The sequence below is a fragment of the Suncus etruscus genome, chromosome 6 (assembly GCF_024139225.1).
Source record: "Suncus etruscus isolate mSunEtr1 chromosome 6, mSunEtr1.pri.cur, whole genome shotgun sequence".
Classification (NCBI taxonomy): domain Eukaryota; kingdom Metazoa; phylum Chordata; class Mammalia; order Eulipotyphla; family Soricidae; genus Suncus; species Suncus etruscus.
Window position 1 is genome coordinate 44,237,455 of NC_064853.1, and position 22,782 is coordinate 44,260,236.

The 22,782-nt window shown below is 50.1% G+C and overlaps 1 protein-coding gene across 3 annotated transcripts in view; it reads right to left on the reverse strand.

The window, feature by feature from the left end:
• The window catches only part of ZNF362 (zinc finger protein 362), a 37,247-nt gene that overhangs the window by 12,518 nt on the left and 1,947 nt on the right, over positions 1-22,782 (reverse strand). For 2 of the 3 annotated variants that reach the window (XM_049774847.1, XM_049774848.1), the window contains exons 2-6: positions 12,253-12,378; positions 7,115-7,178; positions 6,726-6,972; positions 3,126-3,441; positions 2,303-2,527 (exon numbers count right to left, since the gene is read on the reverse strand). In XM_049774847.1, the coding sequence (XP_049630804.1) occupies positions 2,303-2,527; positions 3,126-3,441; positions 6,726-6,972; positions 7,115-7,178; positions 12,253-12,290 (890 nt within the window). In that variant the 5' untranslated portion in view covers positions 12,291-12,378. Of the gene's footprint in view, positions 1-2,302; positions 2,528-3,098; positions 3,442-6,725; positions 6,973-7,114; positions 7,179-12,252; positions 12,379-22,782 lie in introns of all 3 variants that reach the window. The other variant, XM_049774846.1, reaches the window with a different exon arrangement.

Consider the following 22,782-nt stretch of genomic DNA (forward strand, 5'->3'; position numbering starts at 1 on the left):
TGGGACACCAGGATTCGAACCAACCACCTTTGGTCCTGGATCGGCTGCTTGCAAGGCAAATGCCACTGTGCTATCTCTCCGGGCCCTCCTCTCTTCCTCTTAAAACAAAATTCAGAACGCTGTAGGGCTTTCACTGAGACCCTGTCTTTTCCATCACCACTAAGGCTATAAATAGGTTCCCAATGAATCTGTCCTCATTCCTAACAGGATACAAACGGGCAAATCGAATTTGTAACCATGACCATGCCAGAAATGTCACATTTAAAGATGAATTTCATCTAATGAGGCATGACAAACCTGATGGTTAGAAACAAGTATTGTACTGCTCTGGGGATGAAGCCTCTCTGGGCCTCTCAAAAACTGGCCAGAACCTGGCCAGTAACTTATGGCATCCCAGCCTTCTCCAGGGTGGAAATATACATTCATTCTTGTCTTTCTCTCTCTCTCTCTCTCTCTTTCTCTCTCTCTCTCTCTCTCTCTCTCTCTCTCTCTCTCTCTCTCTCTCTCTCTCTCTCTAACTTCCCTTCTTTCTCTCCCTTTCTCCTCCCTCTCTCTCTCTTCTCTCTTGTTTTGTTTTTGGGTCATAGCCAGTGGTGGTCAGGGCTTACTCCTGCTCTTCAATCAGGGATCTCTCCTAACAGTGTTCAGAGGATCATATGATGAAGTACCAGGAATCAAACCTTAGTTAGCCATGTGTAAGGCAAGTGTCCTTCCAGCTGTACTATTGTTCTGGCCCAAACCAAGGGCCTGATAAAGTTTCCTAACAGAAGTTAACTCTTGGGGCAGGAGAGATAGCATGGAAGTAGGGCATTTGCCTTGTATGCAGAAAGACGGTGGTTTGAATCCCGGCATCCCATTTGGTTCCCCAAGCCTGCCAGGAGCGATTTCTGAGCGTAGAGCCAGGAGTAACCCCTGAGTGCTGCTGGGTGTGACCCAAAAACCAAAAAAATAAAAGTTAACTCTCAAGTCTTAGCATCATGTGTTCTAGGTTTTTTTTTTTTATAATATCTTTATTTAAGCAACATGCTCTAGTTTTAATAACCACAAAGTTAAAGAGGACTTTGCACATATATCAACACCAAGTCATCTATGTACATATGCAAAACTAGCCTAACATAAGAAAATCAAAGGCACGAAGAAATCAGAAAACGGCTGAGTCAGACTTCTGAGGTGAAGCCCGGGTCTCTAGAGGCATGGCAAAGGCCAGCCTGCTGCATTCCTACCAACCAACCTACTGTCCATGCCCCCGAGTCAGAGAACCAGACAGACTAGACATTGTACACTGGGGCACAGTAGAGAAAAATGAATGTGAGACCAAAGGAAATAGGGCCCCTCTGTCTAGCACTAGTTCCCAAGACAGACAGAACTGGAGTGCTTTCTGGAAGTTACAAACCTCACAGCAAAACAATTTTGTCCCTGACTCTGACAATCCTGCAAGTGGTCTTCACGCAGCAGAGTTCCGAGATAAAATAACTGTCTGTGGAGAACACTTCCCGATTTCTTCCCTCTAAAGTGTTACTCGCAGTTGAGTTGACCTTTGGTTTCTCTCTCCTTACACCTCTTTGATCTTCTTATTTGGTGAGCTAGTCTTTTAGATTTCTGTGCTCTCTGTAAAAACCTCTTCTTTCCCTGAAAGCTTCAGAGCAAATCTCTGCTTCACGCACTCGGCTAGTCTTCATGCACTACTGGTCCCGTGTGGGCAGGTACTGGTGTCTGCTGGGCTGATTGCACACCCAGCACCTGGAAGCCCATCTGCTCCCCTGTAGGAGCTCTGCCAATACCTGCTGCATGGATGAATCATCAGGCCTCTAGAAGTGAATTCTATTTCTCCCACAAACAGAAAGCCAGGGCTTACATGCTTATCATGTGCCACACATGGGGGTGGGAGACATGTGGAAATGGACCAGCATAGGTCTTTGAGAACTTCCAATTTAGGGCAAAGAAAGGGCCTAGGGAAGATAGCCAGGCTAGCTCATTCACGATGGGCACCTGTGGCTGTGACAGGGACTCACATAGGGCTGTAGAAAGAGCTGAAGGGATTAAGGAGACTTCCTGGAGGAAGCTGGACCATGAGCTGGACAGAAGAGCAGAGAAATAGGGTACAGGATTGGGAATAGGAGGGAGATTGAAGAGAGGGAGAGTGGAGACTGCAGCAGGAGGAGTGGAGCAGTAGTGAGAGTACTGGACAGAAGATCCACGGAGATTAGGTCAGAAAAGGCCTTGAATGCCAAATCAACGGCATTGGTTATAGACTGAGGGCAACGGGCACTCAGAAAAGGTACTTATTCTTCAGGGCACTCACCTGGTGTGCTGCTGGAGGTGGGAGAGCTGTCGGAAGGACTTATCACAGTAGGAGCAGTGGTAGGGCTTGACGCCCAGGTGGATGCGCAGGTGCTGGGCTAGGTAGGAGGCATTGGCAAAGGACTTGGAGCAGTGCGGGCACTTGTGGGGCTTGGCCTCTGTGTGTGACTTGGAGTGGATCTGCATCTCAGACTTGGTGAAAAAGGTCAGCGGGCAGACCTTACACCTGCGGGCAAGAGGCAGAGTCACAGCCGAGAAGACCCTCCCAGCCTACCCCAGGAACCCTCCCTATCCTGGGAGATGGCAGTGGGCACAATGCCCCTTCGGAAGGCAGGAGAAGACTTCCGCCTAGACTCCCTGCAATCAGGAGGGAAAGGGATGTGCGCTGTAACCCACATGGGTAGAAAATAGGGAGCCCCACACTAGGGAAGGTCTAACTAGGGCAGAGCCAGAGCTTGGGCACCCATACCCATCCTCTGCACAGTCCCATCATCTGGGGGTACTTTTGAGAAAGGCTGATACCTGACTCCAGCACACATCCCAGGCCTCAGCAAATTCAATGGGTGTCTAGGGGGCAGGCCTGGTGATGGCAGTGGGGTTATGGAGAACGCGGCTTGAAGAGAACACGCTCCTGACTACCCAGTGTCGTTCCCCCCCCCCAATGACTCTAAAGGGGATGTGGGCAGGGTCAGCTCTCCTCACTTCATCCCCCACCCTGGGTCCCCAGGCCCTTCTCTAGTCTCCAGCTTTGGGGTACCCAGAGTAGCCATCAGTGCCAGCCTGTACCCGGAGCCCACCTGGTCCCCTTCCGCCGAGACCCCCACCTGTATGTCTTGCCCTCCTTGGCAGTTTCGCCCGAGGCCAGGATGGGGTAGGGGACTACGAGAACAGGCGGACCCCCTGGGTTCTCCGCCTTGATCTTTTTGCGGCCACGCTCGGACTTGGGGGGGCCAAGCAGGCCATGGCCCTGGATTGTCTTGATGGAGTCCAGGAGTGGGGGGCTGGTGATCCCTGAGATGAGGGTGGGGGACGAGGCGATGAGGCGGCTCTGGCTGGTGGTGGTGGGTGTGGACGGGGTGCTGGTGCCCGTGCTTGACTCAGACGTGCTCACTGCAGGGGTCCGGGAAGAAAGCCCCAGACCTGCGAAGACATGGGGTGAGAGTAGAGAGAGGGGCAGCTGCAGAGTGGCCAGCTCCATGCCAGCCTCCCAGCAGGGTGACTCTGGCCCACAGCCCCACCTTTCTGTGCCTTCATCTAGCCCAAGTGAGGTCAGAAAATGAGGATTGAAGGACATGTGAGACATCTGAGCTACCAAAAGACTAACATGAACTCATAGAGCCATGTAGAAACCATCCAAACCCCCAAAACCGGACTGAGGCAAAAGAGTTGTTCCCTGCTGAGTGCTTTACATGAGGAGGGGCAACTGGAATATACAATATTATTATCGAATTCCAATCCTAAATATGAGCTTTCATTAAAATGAGGTCATGTGTGCTTAAAATATGTAGATGTATCAAAATGTGATGTCGATGGTAGTGTTCAGAGTAATTAAAACTACTGAGGTTTTTTTTTTTGGGTTTGCTTTTGGCTTACCCATACTATTTCTTTTACTTCTGTAATAAAAACTACTTTTCTAAAAATAAAGGTTAAAGAGAGCTCAACAGTCTGAGAGCATGCTTTGCATGCAAAAGGTCTGGATTGAATTCTCAGCACTGCCTGGTCCACCCAAGCACCACCAGGAAGGAGCTGAGCACAGAGTTGGAAACAGCCTCTGAGCACTGCTGGAAGCAGGCTCCCCAAAAAGGGTAGAGGAGGACTAGAATTGAGTTAAATTAATCAAAAGATAAATGGTATTTCTTGAAGGCCAGTGACAGTACAGCAGATAGGGAGCTTGCCTTGCATGTAGCTGACCCAGGTTCTATTTCTGGCATCCCATGCAGCCCTGCAAGGCTGCCATGAGTGATTCCTAAGTGCAAAGCCAGGAGTAATCCCTGAGAACCACTAGGTATGGGCACCTGCCCGCCCCCCAAAGGTATCTCTCATGTGGCTGAACTCTGTTTTTCCTAATAATTGAAACCAACACTGCACTGAGAAAGACAATATTCAGAGCCGGTGCAGCCTGCTGTATGGGCATTTATCAGCCTTAATGGAAGGCTGCCTGACAAGAGCCATTACAGTTTTAAATGCACATAACTGTCCATTGAGTCATTCAGCTTCTAGAAACTGCCCATAAAGGCATGTTGCACATGAACACCAAGGATGTGTGTACATGATCTTCCCTCTACACAGCTCCAGGCTAGAGTAAAGACACATTGGCTGTCTCCAGTGGGTTATGTAAAGAGAGGTAGACTGTCCTCGTAGTCACACAAACAAGTGTGGTGCAGTGATATTATGAAAATGTCAAAATGTGGGACTGGAGAGAGAGCACAGTGATAGGGCTTTTGCCTTGCACGCAGCTGATCCAGGATGGATGGTGGTTCAAATCTCAGCATCCCATATGGTACCCTGTGTCTGCCACGTGCAATTTCTGAGCACAAAGCCAGGAGTAACCCAAGTGCCACTGGATGAGACCAAAAAAAAAACACACACACACACACACACACAAAATGTGAAACTGCAGTGTTGGCAAAAAAAAAAAAAAAAAAAAAGCAACCATCAAACAAGTATGAATTCATCTTGCTAAGCCATTTACCACTTAGATAATGTATGTGCTTGAACAGATCTAAGGAGCAACACCTAAAACTAACCTCCTCTTCCCTTTACAGTGGAAGAGAAATTGTTTTCTGTAAAAGATTTTCATATGTTGTCTATCTGCTTCTATAGAATTTGAATTTTTATTTATTTATTTATTTACTTTTAAAGACTCAAACTTTACTATTTTGGGGCGCCACACCTGGCAGTGCTCAGGGGTTACTCCTAGCAGACTTAGGGGACCATATGCAATGCCGGGGATCAAACCTGGGTCCATCAGGGTCAGCCGTGTGCAAGGCAAATGCTATACTGCTATGCTATCACTCCAGCCTTGACTTTTTTTTTTTTTATATCTGTGATTATAAACTAAAAGTTTAGGGATTGGAGAGATAAAGTAAGCAGGTAAGATGCTTGCCTTACATGCAGCCAGCCCTGGGATCAATCCCTATAATCACATCTATGTATTATCAGGACTGATCTCTGAATGCATAGCCATGAGTAAGTCCTATGCACTCCTAGGCAGGGCTAAAATACTAAATAAACAAATAAATAAAACATAGAGAAAACACAGGTATGTAAAACAACGGATACGATTTTCTCCTTTCAGCTTGTCTGCAGTTACTAAATTTTTTACAGTAACTATGCACTACCTTTGTAATTTAAAAAATGCTCTAAATATGACTGAATGGTAAGTATGAAAGGCAAGTTAAAGTCATGGATACCACCACAAGCTCAGCAAGATACATGCATATTAAAGAAAACTAACAAAAAAGACGAAAAGGGAAGGAAATGGGCCAAAAGGCTCTCTAAACTGGGTTAGGAGCTAGGGATTATAAGTGATTTTTCTCTTTAGTTTCTCTTTCTTTTCAAATTTCCCATAATATGCTTATATTGCTTTTTTTAATATTACTTTTATAATGAAAAAATAAATTTAATAAAATCATAATGGGGGAATGTGCAGAGTATGGTTAGGGCCTGGGGGAGACTCTTAGCCCCATTGTAATTCTTGGCTCCCTGGGAGGGGGAGAGGCAGAGACATCAGGCTGGAGGCTGGGCTGGTGAACAAAGGCCCAGGTGCAGAAGCATCTAGAAGAGTCTGTCTGCCAGACTACACACAGGGCACTAGACATGCTAGCCTCAACCCTACCCAACGTGAAGATGATGCCTCACCCCATCCTTTGACACCAACTCACCACCAACACCTGGGGGTCTTCCAGTTCCTTACTCTATATCCCAGGCCCCACACCATGCCCTGCCTACTTGGCCTCCTGCATTTAGGTCTATTCACTCCTTTGCCCCTCTACCAATGTCTTGACAGTACCACCATGACCTTCTGCAGAAGCGTTGCTCCATGGGGTTCACCCCCTCAGAGTCAATCTCCACCTGAGCATTTCCCAGCCATACTGAAGAACCTTCCAGGGCTCCTCACTGTCCTAATATTTAGTGGTCCACAGGTTCCATATCCATTTGTTCTGTCTCCTCCCGGGTCTCAGCAGAAGGGAGCAAGGATCTCATAGGCTGCCCAGTCCCCTGCCTCCCTCTGCCTCAGCCTGACAGGAGAGGTGACCTGCATTGACCATTGTTCCTACCAGCTTAGACAACCACACTCCCCTTAATCCTGCCTCTGAGTGAATGCTGGGGACCACACACTGGTGCCCTGCGGGAAATGGCATCCTCCGGACCCGCCCCTTGGACCTCTCTGGACCCCATCCCCGGACCCGACCCAGACCTACCTGTGACAGTGCTGGTGGCTGGTCGCGCATGCAGCGCCACGTCGGGCTGCGGCACGGCCTGCGGATGCAGCCCTGGCACCTGCTGCAGTTTGGGCAGCGACATGACAGCCTGGCTGCTTTCAGCTGGCGCCGGTGGCACCAGCAGCGGCTGCTGAGAGGAGGCCGACGTGGGTGGCAGGTGAGGCGGCCGGATCTTCTCGGCCATCAGCTGCTCCTTGATCTTGTTAATTAGGACCAGGTTATCCAGCTAAAGGCGCGACACGAGGGCAGAGAAAGCTAGGGTGCAGTGCCAGACTCCTTCAGGGACCACCGACCCACCCACATGGCAGTCCCCGTCCAAGCCCCCATCCAAGGGTGGGAAGGGTAGAGTAAATCTGCAGAAGTCTTACCTGGCTGGGCATGGTGGGAGGAGGGGGCCAGAAGTAGGGATTGTTAAATCGAGGCTCGGCCATCCTGCAGGGAGAGAGCACTGTCACTGGGAAGGGAGATTCCCCCCCACAATGGCAGGGGTGAGCACCCAGCAGCTGCTCCACTCTGGTCTGGGTCAGTGTCCTGGAATTCCTGCCCTGGGGAATCCTCACCGCTAGCAGTGCTGGCCTTCCTGCCAGACCCAGAAACTACCACCTCTCCAGATGGAAAAGTCTGAATTCAACCTCTTCCTCAGGGGGCACCAGATGTCAAAAGTCACCTATAGATCTGAGTGCTTCCCACCACCCCTGGTCACCCCCATCCCCTTGAATTCTATAGGCAGGTCCTCACCCCCCAGGAGACTCTAAGGTTGCAGATCTACCCCATGCACACATGGGTTCCACACACAAGTTCCAACGTCCCCCAACTCCAGACAGACCTGGAGTGATTCTGAAAAGGGCTCAGAGCTTCTCTGACCCCTTCCCCTTCCAGTGCTGGCATCCTCATCAAGCTTAGGGCAGTCAGACCACCCGGTTCCGCCTTTCCTAAAGACACTGGCAGGATGACTCACAGAGGACCCAAGGGTCCTGCCCTTTGACCTAAGGACCCTGCCTCTGGAAGTTTTCCCTAGAACAAAAAAAATGTTTGCCATCAAGAGTTAAAGCAGGGGGAGGAGGGCCTGTGGTGGAGCCTGGAGCAGTTTGGAGCTCAAGTGGGCCTGAGCATCAGTCACTCTGGAGGCCTACCTCTGGCACATTCCATAGCAGGCCTGAGTGGGTAGAAGGGCTTTTCAAGCAGGGCCAGGTGAAGGCCAGGTCTGCTGAGTGATTTTAGTCTTCCCCATAGTTCCCAGGCTTCTTGCAATGTTAGAGTAAGTCAAGAAGTGACTTAAAGGGGTCAGAGTGTTAGTACAAGTGGGTAGGGTGTTTGCTTTGCATATGGTTGACCTAGGTTCAATTCCTGGCATCCCATATTGCTCCCTGGGCCTGCCAAGAGTAATCCCTAAGTGTCACCAGGTATGGCCCAAAAACTAAAAAATAGAATAAAATAAAACTGTGTGGGGCCGGAGAGATAGCATGGAGGTAAAGCGTTTGCTTTGCATGTAGGTCGGTGGTTCGAATCCCAGCATCCCTTATGGTCCCCTGAGCCTGCCAGGAGGGATTTCTGAGCATAGAGCCAGGAATAACCCCTGAGTGCTGCCAGGTGTGACCCAAAAAACAAAACAAAACAAAACAAAAACAACAACAAAAAAAAACAAATAAAAACCTGTGTGTGTATATCTTCTATTTAAAAAGAAAAAGTGACCTACAGCCTGTTCTGCCACACAGAGGGACAAAATTTCACTCTATCTAAGTCTCTGTTACCTCTTTTTTTAGAGGAATTATTAGCCAGCCATCTAGCTGGTACTGTTGCTTGAAATGAAATCTCTCATTCTGGCAGGCGAGGCTAAAATTAGGAGCCTCCAGCCACTCTTTCTGACTCTTTCTCCAGACCTGAGAAGCCTCCACCAAAATTATAGGTGAAGGGTTTCAATAAAAACCCTCACTATGGATACAATCTCACCTCCATGCTTGAGGGTACTTTATATGAATCATCTCTACTGATAAATAGACACGGGGGTTGGTGTTATCACCCTATTTAGAGGCTTGGAGAGTTCGGGGAAGACTGTAGGGTTAAGATGCCAGAATAAAGACAAATTAGATTGGCTCCATCATGTTTCTCTGAGGAATTTGTTTGGCATATCCCAGCCCTTGGCTTAGTAAATATCCTCACAAATGGGCTAGTACCTTCACTCTACCTCTCACTCTTAGCTTGGGGGGGGGGTAGAAGTCTGCCAGTCTGCAGCCCTCTCCTTAACAGCCTCCATCATGCCATCTGCAGACAATTATATCCATCCCTCAAATGCCACAGAAGCAAACGCTTCCTGCCTGAAGTTCTCCAGGGCTGCTCTAGGCCCCTAGGACATCCTCCTTCTTTAAATGACCTCAACATTTGGGCTGGAGTGATAGTGCAGGGGTGGGGCGTTTGCCTTGCACGTGGCTGACCCAGGACAGGCCTTGGTTCAATCCTCAACTTCCCCTGTGGTCCCCCAAGCCAGGACCAATTTCTGAGCGCATAGCCAGGAGTAACCCCTGAGCGCGCCACCGGGTGTGGCCCAAAATAAAAAAAAGAAAGAAATGACCTCAACATAAAAATAGCAGTGAGGAGGCTGCAAGTTACCAGTCCTGCTATGTACCAAGCACACATAGTTACATTGATATTAAAAGTTTGAGTTAGGGCCCGGAGAGAGAGCATAGCGGTGTTTGCCTTGCAAGCAGCTGATCCAGAACCAAAGGTCGTTGGTTCGAATCCTGGTGTCCCATATGGTCCCTCGTGCCTGCCAGGAGCTATTTCTGAGCAGACAGCCAGGAGTAACCCCTGAGCACCGCCAGGTGTGGCCCAAAAACCAAAAAAAAAAAAAAGTTTGAGTTACACAGAAAGTAGGCAGATTCCCTCCGTCCTTTGTAAAGAAGAATGACGTTTATGGAGTATGGAGTTGTGTTTGCCTTTGAAACAAAAAGATCCCTAGCTCTGCACTCAGGAATAGCTCCTGAGTCACTTGGGGGACCATAGGGGATGCCAGGTATCAAACCAGGGTCAACGGCACAACACAGCAACTGTCCTCCGCACTGTACTATTGCTCGGGCCCAAAGGATGAGGTTTATGACTACCCTGTCATCCTGTCTTAGGATGGCAGGGTCACTGAAGGGCACCTGTTTGCTCTAACAGCCTTGGAACCTGGCTGCCTGGCTGCCTTCTGGGAAATGGGGAAGACAGTTGTAAAGCCAGGGAGAGGAGGCTCCAGGCTTGGGGGGGGGGTGTGTGTGTAAGGGAAGCTGAGGTGCAAGGGAAGCTGAGGTGCTCTTGGAGCTGCTTAGGATTTGGATATATCTGTATCACTCATTGTTCATCTCTGTGTTCCTGCACCATGGCCAAAGGTGAAAGATAACCAATACATGAAGGAATAATAATCAAAATCATTTTAACTAGACCTGGCGGTGCTCAGGGCTTACCTCTGTCTCTGAACTCAGGGATCACACCTGGTAGTGCTTGGGGGCCCATATAAGGTGCTGGGGAATGAATCTGGGTTGGTTGCAAGCACACTGCCTGCTGCACTATAGCTCCAGCCATTTTAAAGAAACTCATTTTAAAGAAACTCCCACACATTGTTGGCCCTCCTGCACCTATTGCCCTGCTCAACAGAGCCCCAGGAAGCAGGAAAATGTTCCCTCTTTTAGACAGAAGGTAAGCATGAGGCCACGTGGGTCAAACAGGAAGGAGAACTGTGCTGCAATGGGCATGGGGCGCCTTGAGCTGAGCCTGTTTCCCTCCTCTGAAAAACAGGGTGAAATGAGCAGCTCTGCCTCTCCTTGCTCCAGCCAATCCGCCCTCAAACACTCTAGGAGAAGCTCCTGTGTTGCTGGTTGAGTTCCAAAGTCCCATTTGCAGGGCACTCAGGGTGAAGAGGGTGGCCTGGCCCCTGGGCTCCCACCGCTATCAAAATGCCCAAACTGCCCTCCATGGGGTAGAAAGGACTGGTGGGCAGATGAGTCTTCAGACCCCAGACAAGAACCCTTGGCACAAGGCTGATCACAGCCAGGTAGGCAAGCGGGATGGGAGGATGAAAGAGGAATCCCTGAAAGCACCATAATAAGGCCCATCCAACAACCACACAGTCAGTCCAAATCCAACCTCTGGGCAACACTAGGGACCAGTGCGTGACCCCGAGGCTGCCCCCGGCTAAAGAGAGGATGTGGACCCATGTGCCAGTGACTGCGGGGAAGAACACTGGCCTCTGAGCTCTACTCAGTGTCCCTGAGAATCACCCAGAGGCCAAGTGACAGCTCTGCCCTGAAATGTGTATCCTCCAGCCTATTTATGGTGCCTTCCCTACAGGCAGAGATCCTAAATGGGCACCACAAAAAAAAACCCTCCCCCTGCCCTGCCATGCCGTTGGTCCCTGGGGTACCCCTCTGCTTGAGGACTCTGAACACCAGCCACTTCCAAGGTCCCAGTACACACCCAGGGCCATGTCTTGTCCTCTATGACATGCTCAGAGGCTGCCGGCCAGGCCAAAGCTGGTCTCATCCTCATGAGACAGGCATGTCTACTGGCCAGCCCACCCTTCACATATTCCCTATCTCCTCCTGGCTCAGGTCTGCCAACAGACCTGGGGGTCCCCACTCTGCTCCATATGACCCAACCATCATCACCCCACTGGATCCCAGACACCCGGGTTCATAGCTTGGCTCCAACTCTCCTGCATGAGCAGGTCACTTGCTCCTCTCTCTCCCCAAGGTAAGGGATAAGCGATCCAGAGCCAGGGACATGAACAAGAGGGAAAGCAAGCATGGCATGGGCGAGGGGTCACAGGGAGGTGTGGGAGAGGGAACTCTGGGAGGTATGGGCACCTCAAGGATGGGTGGGAGTAACCAGGCAGAGACAGGGGTATCTGGTTGAAGCTGTGGCCAGAGCAGACACCCAGTGGAGAGAATCCAGGAGTGGGGTGTAAGCATCCAGGGTAGCACAGGAGTTGGGGATGAGGCTGAACCAGGTTTACTCCTAAACTATGGGAGCTGAGGGTTAAGGGAGCAGAACCTGTGGTAGAGACAGATCCCCTCTGGCCAGAGATGACCAGTGGAACTCGGAGGCTGAAGAGGCCAAAGGGACTCTTCAGAAGCCTAGGGAATAGGGGTGACAGGGACTATGCCGAGTCATGAGGAGTGAGCCCAAAGCCTGGCTCCTCAGAAAGGGCTGGTGTTCAGGCAGGGCACAAGGGTCCTCTGGGTGCAGACACAGGCATGAGCACGGAAACATGCAGATAGCACAAACTCAGACACACAGGATAGGAGTGCTCGCAAATTGGGGTGTGAGGACCCAGCCATTCCTTTAAGTGGGAACCCAGAGGCACCAGGGCCCAAGGACAAATGGACACTCTGGCAGGTGGACAGGGCACTGGGGCAGACCCAGAGGGAGGCAGCAAAGGGCACTTGGGAAAGATGGGATGAACACAAGGCCTCAGTCCCCCAAAGAACAGACCCCTCATCAACAGATTTCACCCTGGAACCCAGGCTCTTACCTAGAGTGTCCTTTCCCACTTGGTGAACTTCTACTCATCCTTCAAGACCCAGCTCAAGTGTTCCCTCTTCTACGGAGCTTTCCCTGAACCCCCAGTCAGTCACTTCCTCTGTGTTCCCAACAGCACCTTGTATATGGGAATAACAACAATAATAATAATAATAAATGGCAGCTACTATTGATTTCAACACCCACTATGTGCCCAACACTATGTCATCTGAGACTTCCCAAGGATCCTGTAGATGTGCATTTAACAGAAGAGGAGACCATAGCTCAGAGAGATCAGCTCACTTGCCCAAAGTCACAAAGCTAGTGAGGAATGGTGTCTGGACAAGCTACAGATATGCTGCAGTTGAACTGCACTGATGGTACAATGATGCAGTGATCAGATTCCCTGCAGGAGGTTCCACTGGACAGTAGAGTTGGTGGTCCTCGCCTGTGCCATCCCAGCATCCAGTCTAAGGTGGGCTCTGAAGCCAAAATAGCCACTGCCTTTTCTTGAGTACTAAGGAAAAGCTAGGAGGAGTAGAGTCAGGGCATTTGATAACCATTATCTTACTCTTACGACAGGCCCATTGGACAGATTCAGAAATAGAGGTCCAGGGAGGTCAAGTCACTTACTAAGGTCACAGAGCTGAGTCTGAAGTTAAAAACAGGTCTGTCCATTGGTCCTGTCCCAGAAGAGTGGTCTCAAAGGCCAGCCTAGAGTGCTCCACAGAGGGGCAGAAAGCCAGGGAGCAGTGAAGAAGGGATACACTTGGGGCCAAGTCTGACTGGCTAGGGAGCTTTGGACCTGGACAAACATGCACAGAGGTCATCACAGGCAGACTTTTCCACTGCAGGGGAAGGGGGGGGGTGGAGAGCTGGGGCACACCTTTACTCCCAGCTTATCCCAAAAACATTTTTTTAAAATTAGATTTTCCCAGAGGAACTGGCTCCCGACAAAGCAAAAGGGAGAGAGCAAGACCCAAAAGTGTCCGGACACTATGATTACCAGGAGGCAAAAATAAAAACCTGCGTCAGAAAAGCAAGCGGCAGGGTGCCACGCCCAGAGGCAGGCTGGGAGGCGGGAGGCTCTAGGGCTGATTTGGCTTTTTGTCTTGGTTTCCCAGATATCCAGATTCTCCAGAATGTTCTTCAGTTGCTTTTATAATGAAAACAATAAATTTATTTTTTTTTTAAGCATGAACGAAAGGAAGTGGTTAGTAGTAGGGCTGGGGGAGGAGACAGATGGAGCTGCAAGGGGCAGGAGGCACAACGGAATGTGGGTCTCTGCCTTCCAGGCATGGAGGAACTGGGTGCATAGGGTCAGGGGTCAGTCAGGCCCTAGGTAGAGGAGCACTAGGAAGCAGATTAGGATTCCACAGGGTGGAGAAAAAGGGTCTCCACTACTTGTCCTAGTCCAAGCCTCCATCAGTCACCACAAGAGTGACCCCAGGGTCCCCCACCCCTCCCACACCCTCATTCCATTCTCCCACTTTGGTCACTGAACGGATCAGATGTCAACACTCCCTTCCTTGGGACCTTCTGTAGCACCCTACTTCCCTACCGACAAGGCTTGCGTTCCTCAGGCCTCACATGTCAAGCCCTGGCTGACCTCTTTGGCCTCCTTGCTTGTTCCCATTTTATACTCTGCTGGGCCGGCTTCCCTCACCTTCAATCAGACTGTATCTCCCTGGGGCCTTCTCCCCATTTCACTGGTTAATCCCATCCTGCAGGCTTTGGCTGCTTCCTCCTAAAATCTTCTAGAACTATCCCCTACCCCCACCCCTGTACTGAAACTGCACTGGGTACTGGGTACCCTTTCTGTGCCCTGCATTTCAATCATCATTGAAATGGAACTAAATGAGACCTCAGTAATTTACCTTTAAGCCCAGCACATAATTCTGGGGAGTGATGGGGGTTTTGAGCCACACCAGGCAATGCTTAGAGGTTATCTTGGAGCAACACAGGGTAGCATGTTGGTGCCAGGGACTGATCTGAGGTACAAGGCAAGCACCTTCCCTCCTATACACTCTTTCTCTTCAGCCCCTCAACCGCAGTTTTGAATGAAGATGTGAACACTCAGTAGAGGAAACGAACATGTCAGGGTTTAAATAGACATCCACTTCCCCTCCTCTGAATTATTTCCGACCCTGTGGCTCAATTTATCATCCCCCGGTGCAACAGTAAAGTCCTATCTTCCTAGTGGATCTAAGAAAGGACAGTGTATGTTCTATAAAGACTTGCAAGCCAAAAAGATGAACAGCTAGAAACACATACACACACACACACACACACACACAGAGTTTCCATAAGTCATAACAATTAAATAAGCATCACTAGTTGAAAAAAAAGAAAGAAAAGAGAAAAAAAGAAAAGAAGAAAAGAAAAGAAAAGAAAAGAAAAGAAAAGAAAAGAAAAGAAAAGAAAAGAAAAGAAAAGAAAAGAAAAGAAAAGAAAAAAGAAGCTGTTGATCTCCAGCACTGGCAAGGCAGGGTGAAATCAGCACCACATGCATATGGGCAGGGGTATGAATTGGAATAATCATTCCTGAAAACAATCAGGCAATGATGTGTCACAAATTCTGAACACTTCCCGATTTCCTACCCTATTGATCTCATTTTTCGTCTTCTCTCTGTAGGAAAATAACCCAAATAAGGGAGAGGGGGGTGCCTGATGAACAGAATGTTGTGCACAAAGCTATTTGCTTCAGTTCTTTGACAACAGCGGAACCTGGAACAGTCCAACTTTAAAGTCCTGGGGGATGGGATGGCTCTGTAAATCCTGCAGGGGATGGCTCAATCTGTAGCTGTGAACAGTCATTTGTCAAGCAGTCCATAACGACCAGGAACCAGAGATGCTGTGGGGTCCACTTCTGCCTTCTACACTTTCATACTAGATAGGGACTGTCACCAGAACATGCCCAAAGTGCAGCTTTCACAGGAAGGGCCTGAGGGAAGGTCTTAGAAAGCTTCACTGAGACAGAGCAGTAACATCTGCACAAATGCCAGGTACTGCGAGAAGAGGGGAAAAAATGTGCCAATGGCTAAGAGTAATGGTGTCTCAGACTTGAGTGAGGGCAGAAAAGGGGCCAGTCTGGGCTTATTTAATCCCTCAATTCTCTTTGCTTCAAGGTAGTTACGTGACTTTTAATTATTTTGAAAGAAATAGTGGAGGGGGGGGGGAGGCCCTGCAGGGCCTCAAATAAGCAAAGCATGTACTTTACCACGGAGCCCACCCACAGTCCTAAGGGATAAAGATATTCTGATATATTATCTATAAAAACATAAAGAAAATATTCTCTCTAGGGGACCTCCTGATGGGAACACCCAGTAGGAATTCTGTGGGGTTCCCATTCATCATCACAGGTAGCTCATGTGCCCCTAAGGTTCCACCCTCACACTGTCTCGAGAGCCTACAGCTTCCTGGGCTTCTCTCTGTGACCCCTAGTGTACTATAGGGTCTTACCCTGCCTGCTGGCCTGTCCACCAGACATTCTGAGATGGAGATCTGGCTCCTATTACAGTTCCACATGTTGTCAGTCCCACAGCTCTCATGAACCCAGATAAAGGTCACTTTCTGATCTTGTCAGCAAGAATTGGGCCACCCCAGTAGGCACGCCCAAGGTCCTTTGCATTTCCCTGGGCCACCTCTGGCTCCCAACTCCAGCTGCTAGTACTTCCTAGCCTGCTTCTGCTAGATGCTCAGGAACTTCCCAGAGAATCCATGCAGAGGGCTCAGAATACAAGGGCCAGGAAAACAGAGAAGGGCTGACTGTGAGCAGAGGGATGGAACAGCATGACTATGCAAGGGCACAAGACACTGCTGGCTCCTAGGAGTGACAGGGTTCAAATCCTTGTCCTAGGGAACAGTGCTCAGCAACTGGGATCATTGCTGGACTGGTGGGGGGTGTTCCCATGAAGCTGAGCTTACCCACTAAGGGATAAAGGAACTTCCCCAATGAGCCACTGACTGATGTGAGATAGGAAAGTACCCATCATCCTGCCTGGCCTGCATGGCAGACAACAGGAGTTCACAGGGCAGGGCTGGCAATGAGCCGGGCTGTTGGTAGAGGGTGGTGAGATGAATTGCCATGGGAGAACCAGGGGGGTGACCCGGTGAGAGCATGCTAGTCTTATGAGCACATGGATGGATACACACACATGACACACACACACACAGATCTGAATAGAAACATACACACACACACACACACACACACACACACACACACACACACTCAAGATATCTGAATAGAAACACCCAGAGTCAACATTTCTAAAGGACAGGCCATGAGGTCATCACAGGGCCAGGAAAAGGCTGGGGAGCCACTGGCAGGAGACTGCCTAAGAAGGAGAGACTGAGGTTTTCCCTTTTCCTGCCTCCTTAGAACCCCTGTGTTTGCTTCCCACAAGCCCACTGCTCTCCATGTGGCCCACTCCCTATGACTAAAGCTCTAAGCCTCAGCCACTGAGTGCCCCTAACCCATCCAAGACCCAGGCCAGGCTTGGAAACTGGCTCCTGGGAACTTCCTGTGAGCAGCAAAGGCTCCCGAGGGCCCTGGATCCAATTAGGCTGGGTTTCCGCAGCCCTGCAGGGCTTGTCTGCACAGAGAAGGGGGCTGTGGGAGAAGCAGAAGGCAGAACCTTGGTGATAGGGAGCCCATTCTCCACCCCCTCAGCCCTCCCTCCACCCTAGGGCAATGGCCCATCGTGGGGCAAAAAAAAAAAACACAAGCCCTCCTCAAATGCCACTCCCTGGGGGCCCTGCTCCATGCCACAACCAGCAAGAAACGGGAAGAATGACAGTGTGGAGCCTGTCTTCTGGGCCAGGCACTGTTCTGTACTTCACAAACATTTTTTACTCGGGCTCCTGCCCACTGGGTCAGAAAGAAACTGGGAACATTTCAAACTGGAACACAGATTCAGGGCAAGCCCAGAGGGTGTGCAGAGAGCTAACCTATTATAGATCTCACAGCAGGGCCAAGATGGAGCTCCCACAGAGACCCCTCAATCACTGTCCCATCGGTCCCTTCTTCCTGGGTCCTCATCCCCTCTGCCTTGGCTAGGTACAGAAAGGAGGAGCAGACAAGGAGAAGGAGAACCCTTGCCAGTGGTTCCCCATGTGCAACAGCTCAGGCAAGACTGCAGCCTCTCTGGCCTTCATTCGAACCTCTTACAGGGGTCCTCAAACTTTTTAAACAGGGGGCCAGTTCACTGTCCCTCAGACCATTGGAGGGTCTGACTATAGTAAAAGCAAAACTTATGAACGAATTCTTTTTTTTTTGAATGAACGAATTCTTATGCACACTGCATATATCTTATTTTGCAATGAAGAAACAAAACAGATACAAATACAATATGTGGCCCGCGGGCCATAGTTTGAGGACCACTGCTTCTTTAGCACCACCTGGTCTCAGTGCCTGAGCCACAGGGGTGTCGGGGGAGGGGGGGGACCAAAGAAATGGAGGCTTAGAGCTTGGAAGCACAGAGTCTGGGCCAGGCTGGAGAACCATAGCCCCCACACAGCAGGTAACAGAGTTCCTGCGCCCGAGTTAGCCCCCATGAGGGTGAGCTGCTGCTGAGATTTTAAGCATAAACAACATCCCAAAGCTCTACATGGAAATGCCACTGACCAGAGACGAACTGCGGTGCCACTCAAGACTCACTGTGGAACTGAATCTGGGATTAATTTAGGAGAGATGACTGCTGCATCCCACCTCTAGCCTGTGTCCCAGAAACTCTCTGGACAAGTACTGGGCCAAGAACCACTGAGGCAGGAGACCTGTGGAGCTCAGCCTGGGGCAGAAGCCAATGACAGAGAAGGCACTGGGTAGGGCAGGCAGCAAGGGGAGGGTTGGACTGGACAGAGTAAAGGGGGCCAGTCATGTGGCACACAGGCCAGGGTCCTGCATGCCCCTCTGGAAGGGTTTTCAGGTGTCTCCCCTTGATACCCTACCTAGATCTGGAGGCTGACACTTTCATGTTCCTTCATTCTCCTCCACAGACCTTTGCCCAGGTTGCTCCCTCTGCTGGATCGCCCTCACCCCCTCCAGCAGTCCTTCTCCCCTCCACACACCACTGGGGCACAGGAACAAAGCTTGGAATCCTCCCCAGAGGAAGGCAGGGCTCCCAAGGTGTACAGGAATCTGGGTCAGACCATCATGGGTGCATTTTAGGCAGGACTGACTTGGCCAGCTTTCCTCAGGCCAGCCCCACCGTGAATCCTCAGCATGTGTGTGCATGTGCCTACCTGTACATATTCCTGCCTGTATGTGTGTGTGTATGTGGGGGTTAAACTCGGGTATGAAACCATACATCTGAGCAGACACAGTCTATGTGCGGCACCTAGAATGGTGTGAGCCAGTGCAATAAGGGAAAGGCTGGTGGTAATGGGAGTGAATGTGAGTAAGGAAGGTAGTGGGTATGAAAGAATGTGGCCGTGAGAGTGGCAGGTATGAGCACGGGTGACAGGGAAAGTGATGGGTCTGAGTGAATATGACAGGAAAGGTGGTGGTCTGAGTGTCATAGGGAAGGAAGCACATAGGAGTGAATGTGACAGGGGAAGGCAGCAGAAACATGTGGGAGCCTGCTTGCAAGGTGGCATGCAGCAGGCAGCTTGTACTCATAAGTGGTGTCATGTGAGGACACATTCCAGCAGACACACCTGCTGAACTTCCGCAGAGCCAGTTCAGGCATCTCTGATGGTGTCCTTCTAAAAGCAAGGACGCACCCCTAATTAGCAAAGGGAAGAGCAGATTGAAAGAGCTCAAGAATGGCTCTGTGTCATGATGTAGGGGATGATAAAAAGGGGTGCTCATCCCTACTAGATATTCCTTTCTTAGAACCCTCAACTTGGCCTGGCTATATGTCCCCTTCAGACACCCATAACCTTTGCCCATATCTCAGAGAAGGGCCCAGAGAGTGTGAATGCCACCACCCCAAATGATCACATGGATGAGGCAGGGGGCTTAGGGTCCCAAAGTAAAATCTCAAACTTGTCCCCCTCTCCCTCTTCCAAGGCTGCCCTACTCTAGTCCAAGAAACCTTCCAGAGCCCTCCAGCTCATATCAACCACACTCCCTCGAGTCTACCAAGCTGCCAGGGTAGCTTTGGACCCTCACTGGCCTCTCATTATCACCACAGGCCTGGGTCTCCAGGAATATTACCTGCATTGTGCAGGTGACAAGGCCCAAAGAGGCTTCCTCCTGCCTTTGAAGTAAAAGGTGGCTGATGGCACCCAAGGGACAGAAAAGGCAAGGTGTCCTACATGCTCCTGTATGTCCCTTCACCAGCACCTCCTGTCCCATCCACAGAGCAGAGATGAGCGAGAAGGTGTTTTTCACCTTTCTCCACAATGGCACCTTCCCACCCAGCTTCTTTCCAGGGCTCCCCAGGTCTATAGGTTAGCCCACTAATCTTGTGCCTGGCCTCCAATTTACAGATACCATTCTCATCAGTATTTTCCTTGAATTATAGGCCAGATGGCCCCCTCTCCCATTAGCAATTGGGTTCAGCTCCCAAGACTTGTATATACAAGCAACATCAGAGACAGACTCTCCTGGGTTTGTGTAGACAAATCTACTTCATTCCAGTACACCAAACAAACCCTTCTCAGACCCTATTAAGGTCCCAGCCCCCAGCTACAAAAAATCAGAGAAACTTGGGGCTGTGCTTCATACATACCCTCATTCACTCAATGCCAAGGTTGCCTGTCCCCAAGAAGCTCTAGTGGGGAGAATGAGGGGACTGAAGTCATGAAATCATACACCCTGTCAGGCTATTCACAGGGGAGGGGAGGTTCAGGACTTGACATTGAGTAAGGCTCTTTCTAGCAATGACAACTGTCATTAAGGTGGGAGTGGGAGTAGATTGCTGGGGAGAAGAGTGCTTCTCTTCAGACATCAGTGACCAAAGGCCACTGGTCTAAAATATGGGCAAAGGATCCAGCTCTGTTTGAGGGTGCAGTGAGGTTGCTTCCCATCAATGCTGTGGGATGCTAAGGAAGATTCCCAGAGTTCTGGGCTGGAGGCCTATAAAGCTCAAGTTCTATGACCACCACAAATTCTTTAAATCTATTTGTGCTCGATTTTCCCATCTGTATATGGGGTAAGGGCCATGAGGAGTGTAATTAGTTGAAGATTTGGAAAGCCTCTTAAGTGTGGTTTAGCAAGAAAAGGAGCCCCGTGCCTCAAAAGAAGGCACAAAGACTCCAAATCCCAGATGGGATCATGCTAAGACTCCAGGTGTCAAAGGTTCTCAAGTGGGAAGCCCCTCTCTCAGACTGGAAGAGACCTGGATTCTCAGAGCCCTAGATTCCATCATCTGACATGGGTTTTTCTCACAAAAGCCCTGAGCCTCCCTGGGGACAAGAGGCTACCTCCCAGACACTGCCTCACACCTGGCTCACTCTCAGCAGCCCCAAGCCAGGACCACCTGCACATTTGCTGCCTGTGCGGGGGTTTACACAGGATCCAGCAGCACAGATAATGAGATGTGCAAACAAATGAGTGGGTTTAGATACCAATAAGAATTGCGAATGTAAATCAAAGAGGCTGCTGTGACTGAGAGAGAAACACCTGGAAGCCCCTCTGAGGAGAGGAACTGGGACAGAACAGTGAGAACAGTGACCACTGCGTAGACATTGAGGGGAAGTGCATATTTCTGCCTTGTCCATTGGCTCTCCAGATTTGAAGTGCAGAAAGGAGGACACATGGATATAGAAGCTAGGACTGAGGGGGCAGGGGCCAAAGATGAGGGGTATGTAAGCATAGACCATGCAGGCCCACAAATTTTGGGGTTCTGTTCTAAATGCCTAGAAAACATGGATTCATACATTGAAAGAGAGCAATGTAAGAGCAGTAAGATACCCCAGAGTACTGAGCTCATTCTGAAAACAATAAGGAGCTCCATGGCTGTTTGCTGAGGGACTCTCCTCCACCTGACCAGGCTGGGATACATCAAAGATGCTGGTCAATACTCCCAACCATCAGGGAGAGTCACCGAATGACCCGTCTTAGAACTCAACACACAATGGTGAAACAGGAGGAAAGTATCAAGTCACACAAGCCATGAACCTCACAGTAAAAACATAAAATCCAACTCACAAATGGCACTCAATCCCAGGACCCAGACCCACCCTGGGGATAGTCTGGCTTGCCTCTGTTTAATTTTTCTGTTTGCTTTTCTGTGGTGCTGCGGTTTGAACATAAAGCCTATTGGCTTTAGAGCCCAAGGGAAGGTACCTGTGGCCCCACATGGTTGTCCAACCTGAGCCAGGGATTGGAGGGAGGGAAGGAAGGATGAATGAATGGATGGAGCCACGCATGCATGAAAGATGAATGGAAGGACAGATCAGTAACCAATCAACTAATGAACATACAATGGAAGAATAAAGGAAGTGTTCTAGCAAACCTGTGAATGAACTAGCCATAGGCTAAGGAAGGAAAGAAAAAGGGAGGCACTTTGCAGAGAGGTAGGTCTGAGAAACAGCCTTTCCAGGGAAGGCAGGAACCAGTCTAGCCTTAGGCCAAGCCAACTCTTCACCCACACCAGTTTCCTCTTCCACCTGCGGCCCTTTACCTCCATCCCCCAATGTGGTCATCTCTGCCAAGTTGCTTCAGAGTGCCCATCCTACCTTCATCCCCAGCTGCAGCCACTGCTCAGTGGAGCCTGGCAGTTCACTGGCCTCTTGAGTTTCTTTCAAATGAAGACAGATAGGAGTGCCCCTGGTCCTAGCCGGATCCCCAACTGCCAGCTGCCTCCAACCTCTCTAAACTCAGATGACCTCACAGGGTCTTTCCAACTCTGACATTCATTAGGAACAAATCTATCTGTTTTCATAGTCACTGGGTCAGCAAAAGAATTTGAGGCCAAGAACTAGAAGATGGGGAAGTGGCCTGTTCATAAGCACCAGGTTTTACCTCAGGAAAGGCCCTACCAAATGCTGGGCAGCCTGAGGGTACAACGCACCAACTCTCCACTAACTTCTGCAAGCCTCCATTTCCTACACTTAAAATGGGACACAGAGCTGAGAGAGCACACAATTAGTTGGAGTGCAGGCTTTGCCTGCCGGAGACCCAGGTTCCATCCCTGGCACCACTTGGTCCCCCAAACACTGCTGCAGGTGCCCCAAACATATTTAAAAACGTTGAAATAGGATAAAATGCTACTACTGCTTAGACAACTTCACCCCCAGTTAAGTTTCTGAGAGAGCTGGATGTGCAAAGGCCCTGACTACACTGTCCAAAGAAGCTCCACTCACTCCAGAGGAGAGAGTAAGGTAGTCTTTTCCACCCCAGGACTGTCCAGAAAAGCTCTTGTAGGAGTCAGGGCCTGCTCATCTGCTGCCTGGCTTCTGCTCTAACTGACAGTGTGACTTTGGGCAATCACCTCCTCTCTGCACCTCAGTCGCTCCATCTGGAAAATGCCTGGGCTGGTACCCTCTGGCCAAGGCAAGCCAAGTAAGTGCTGCAGCCCGAAACCCCTGAAGCCCCACCTCCAAGCTCTTGGGGAGCACACCTTGTGGAGAGCCAGAACACAGAACAGGA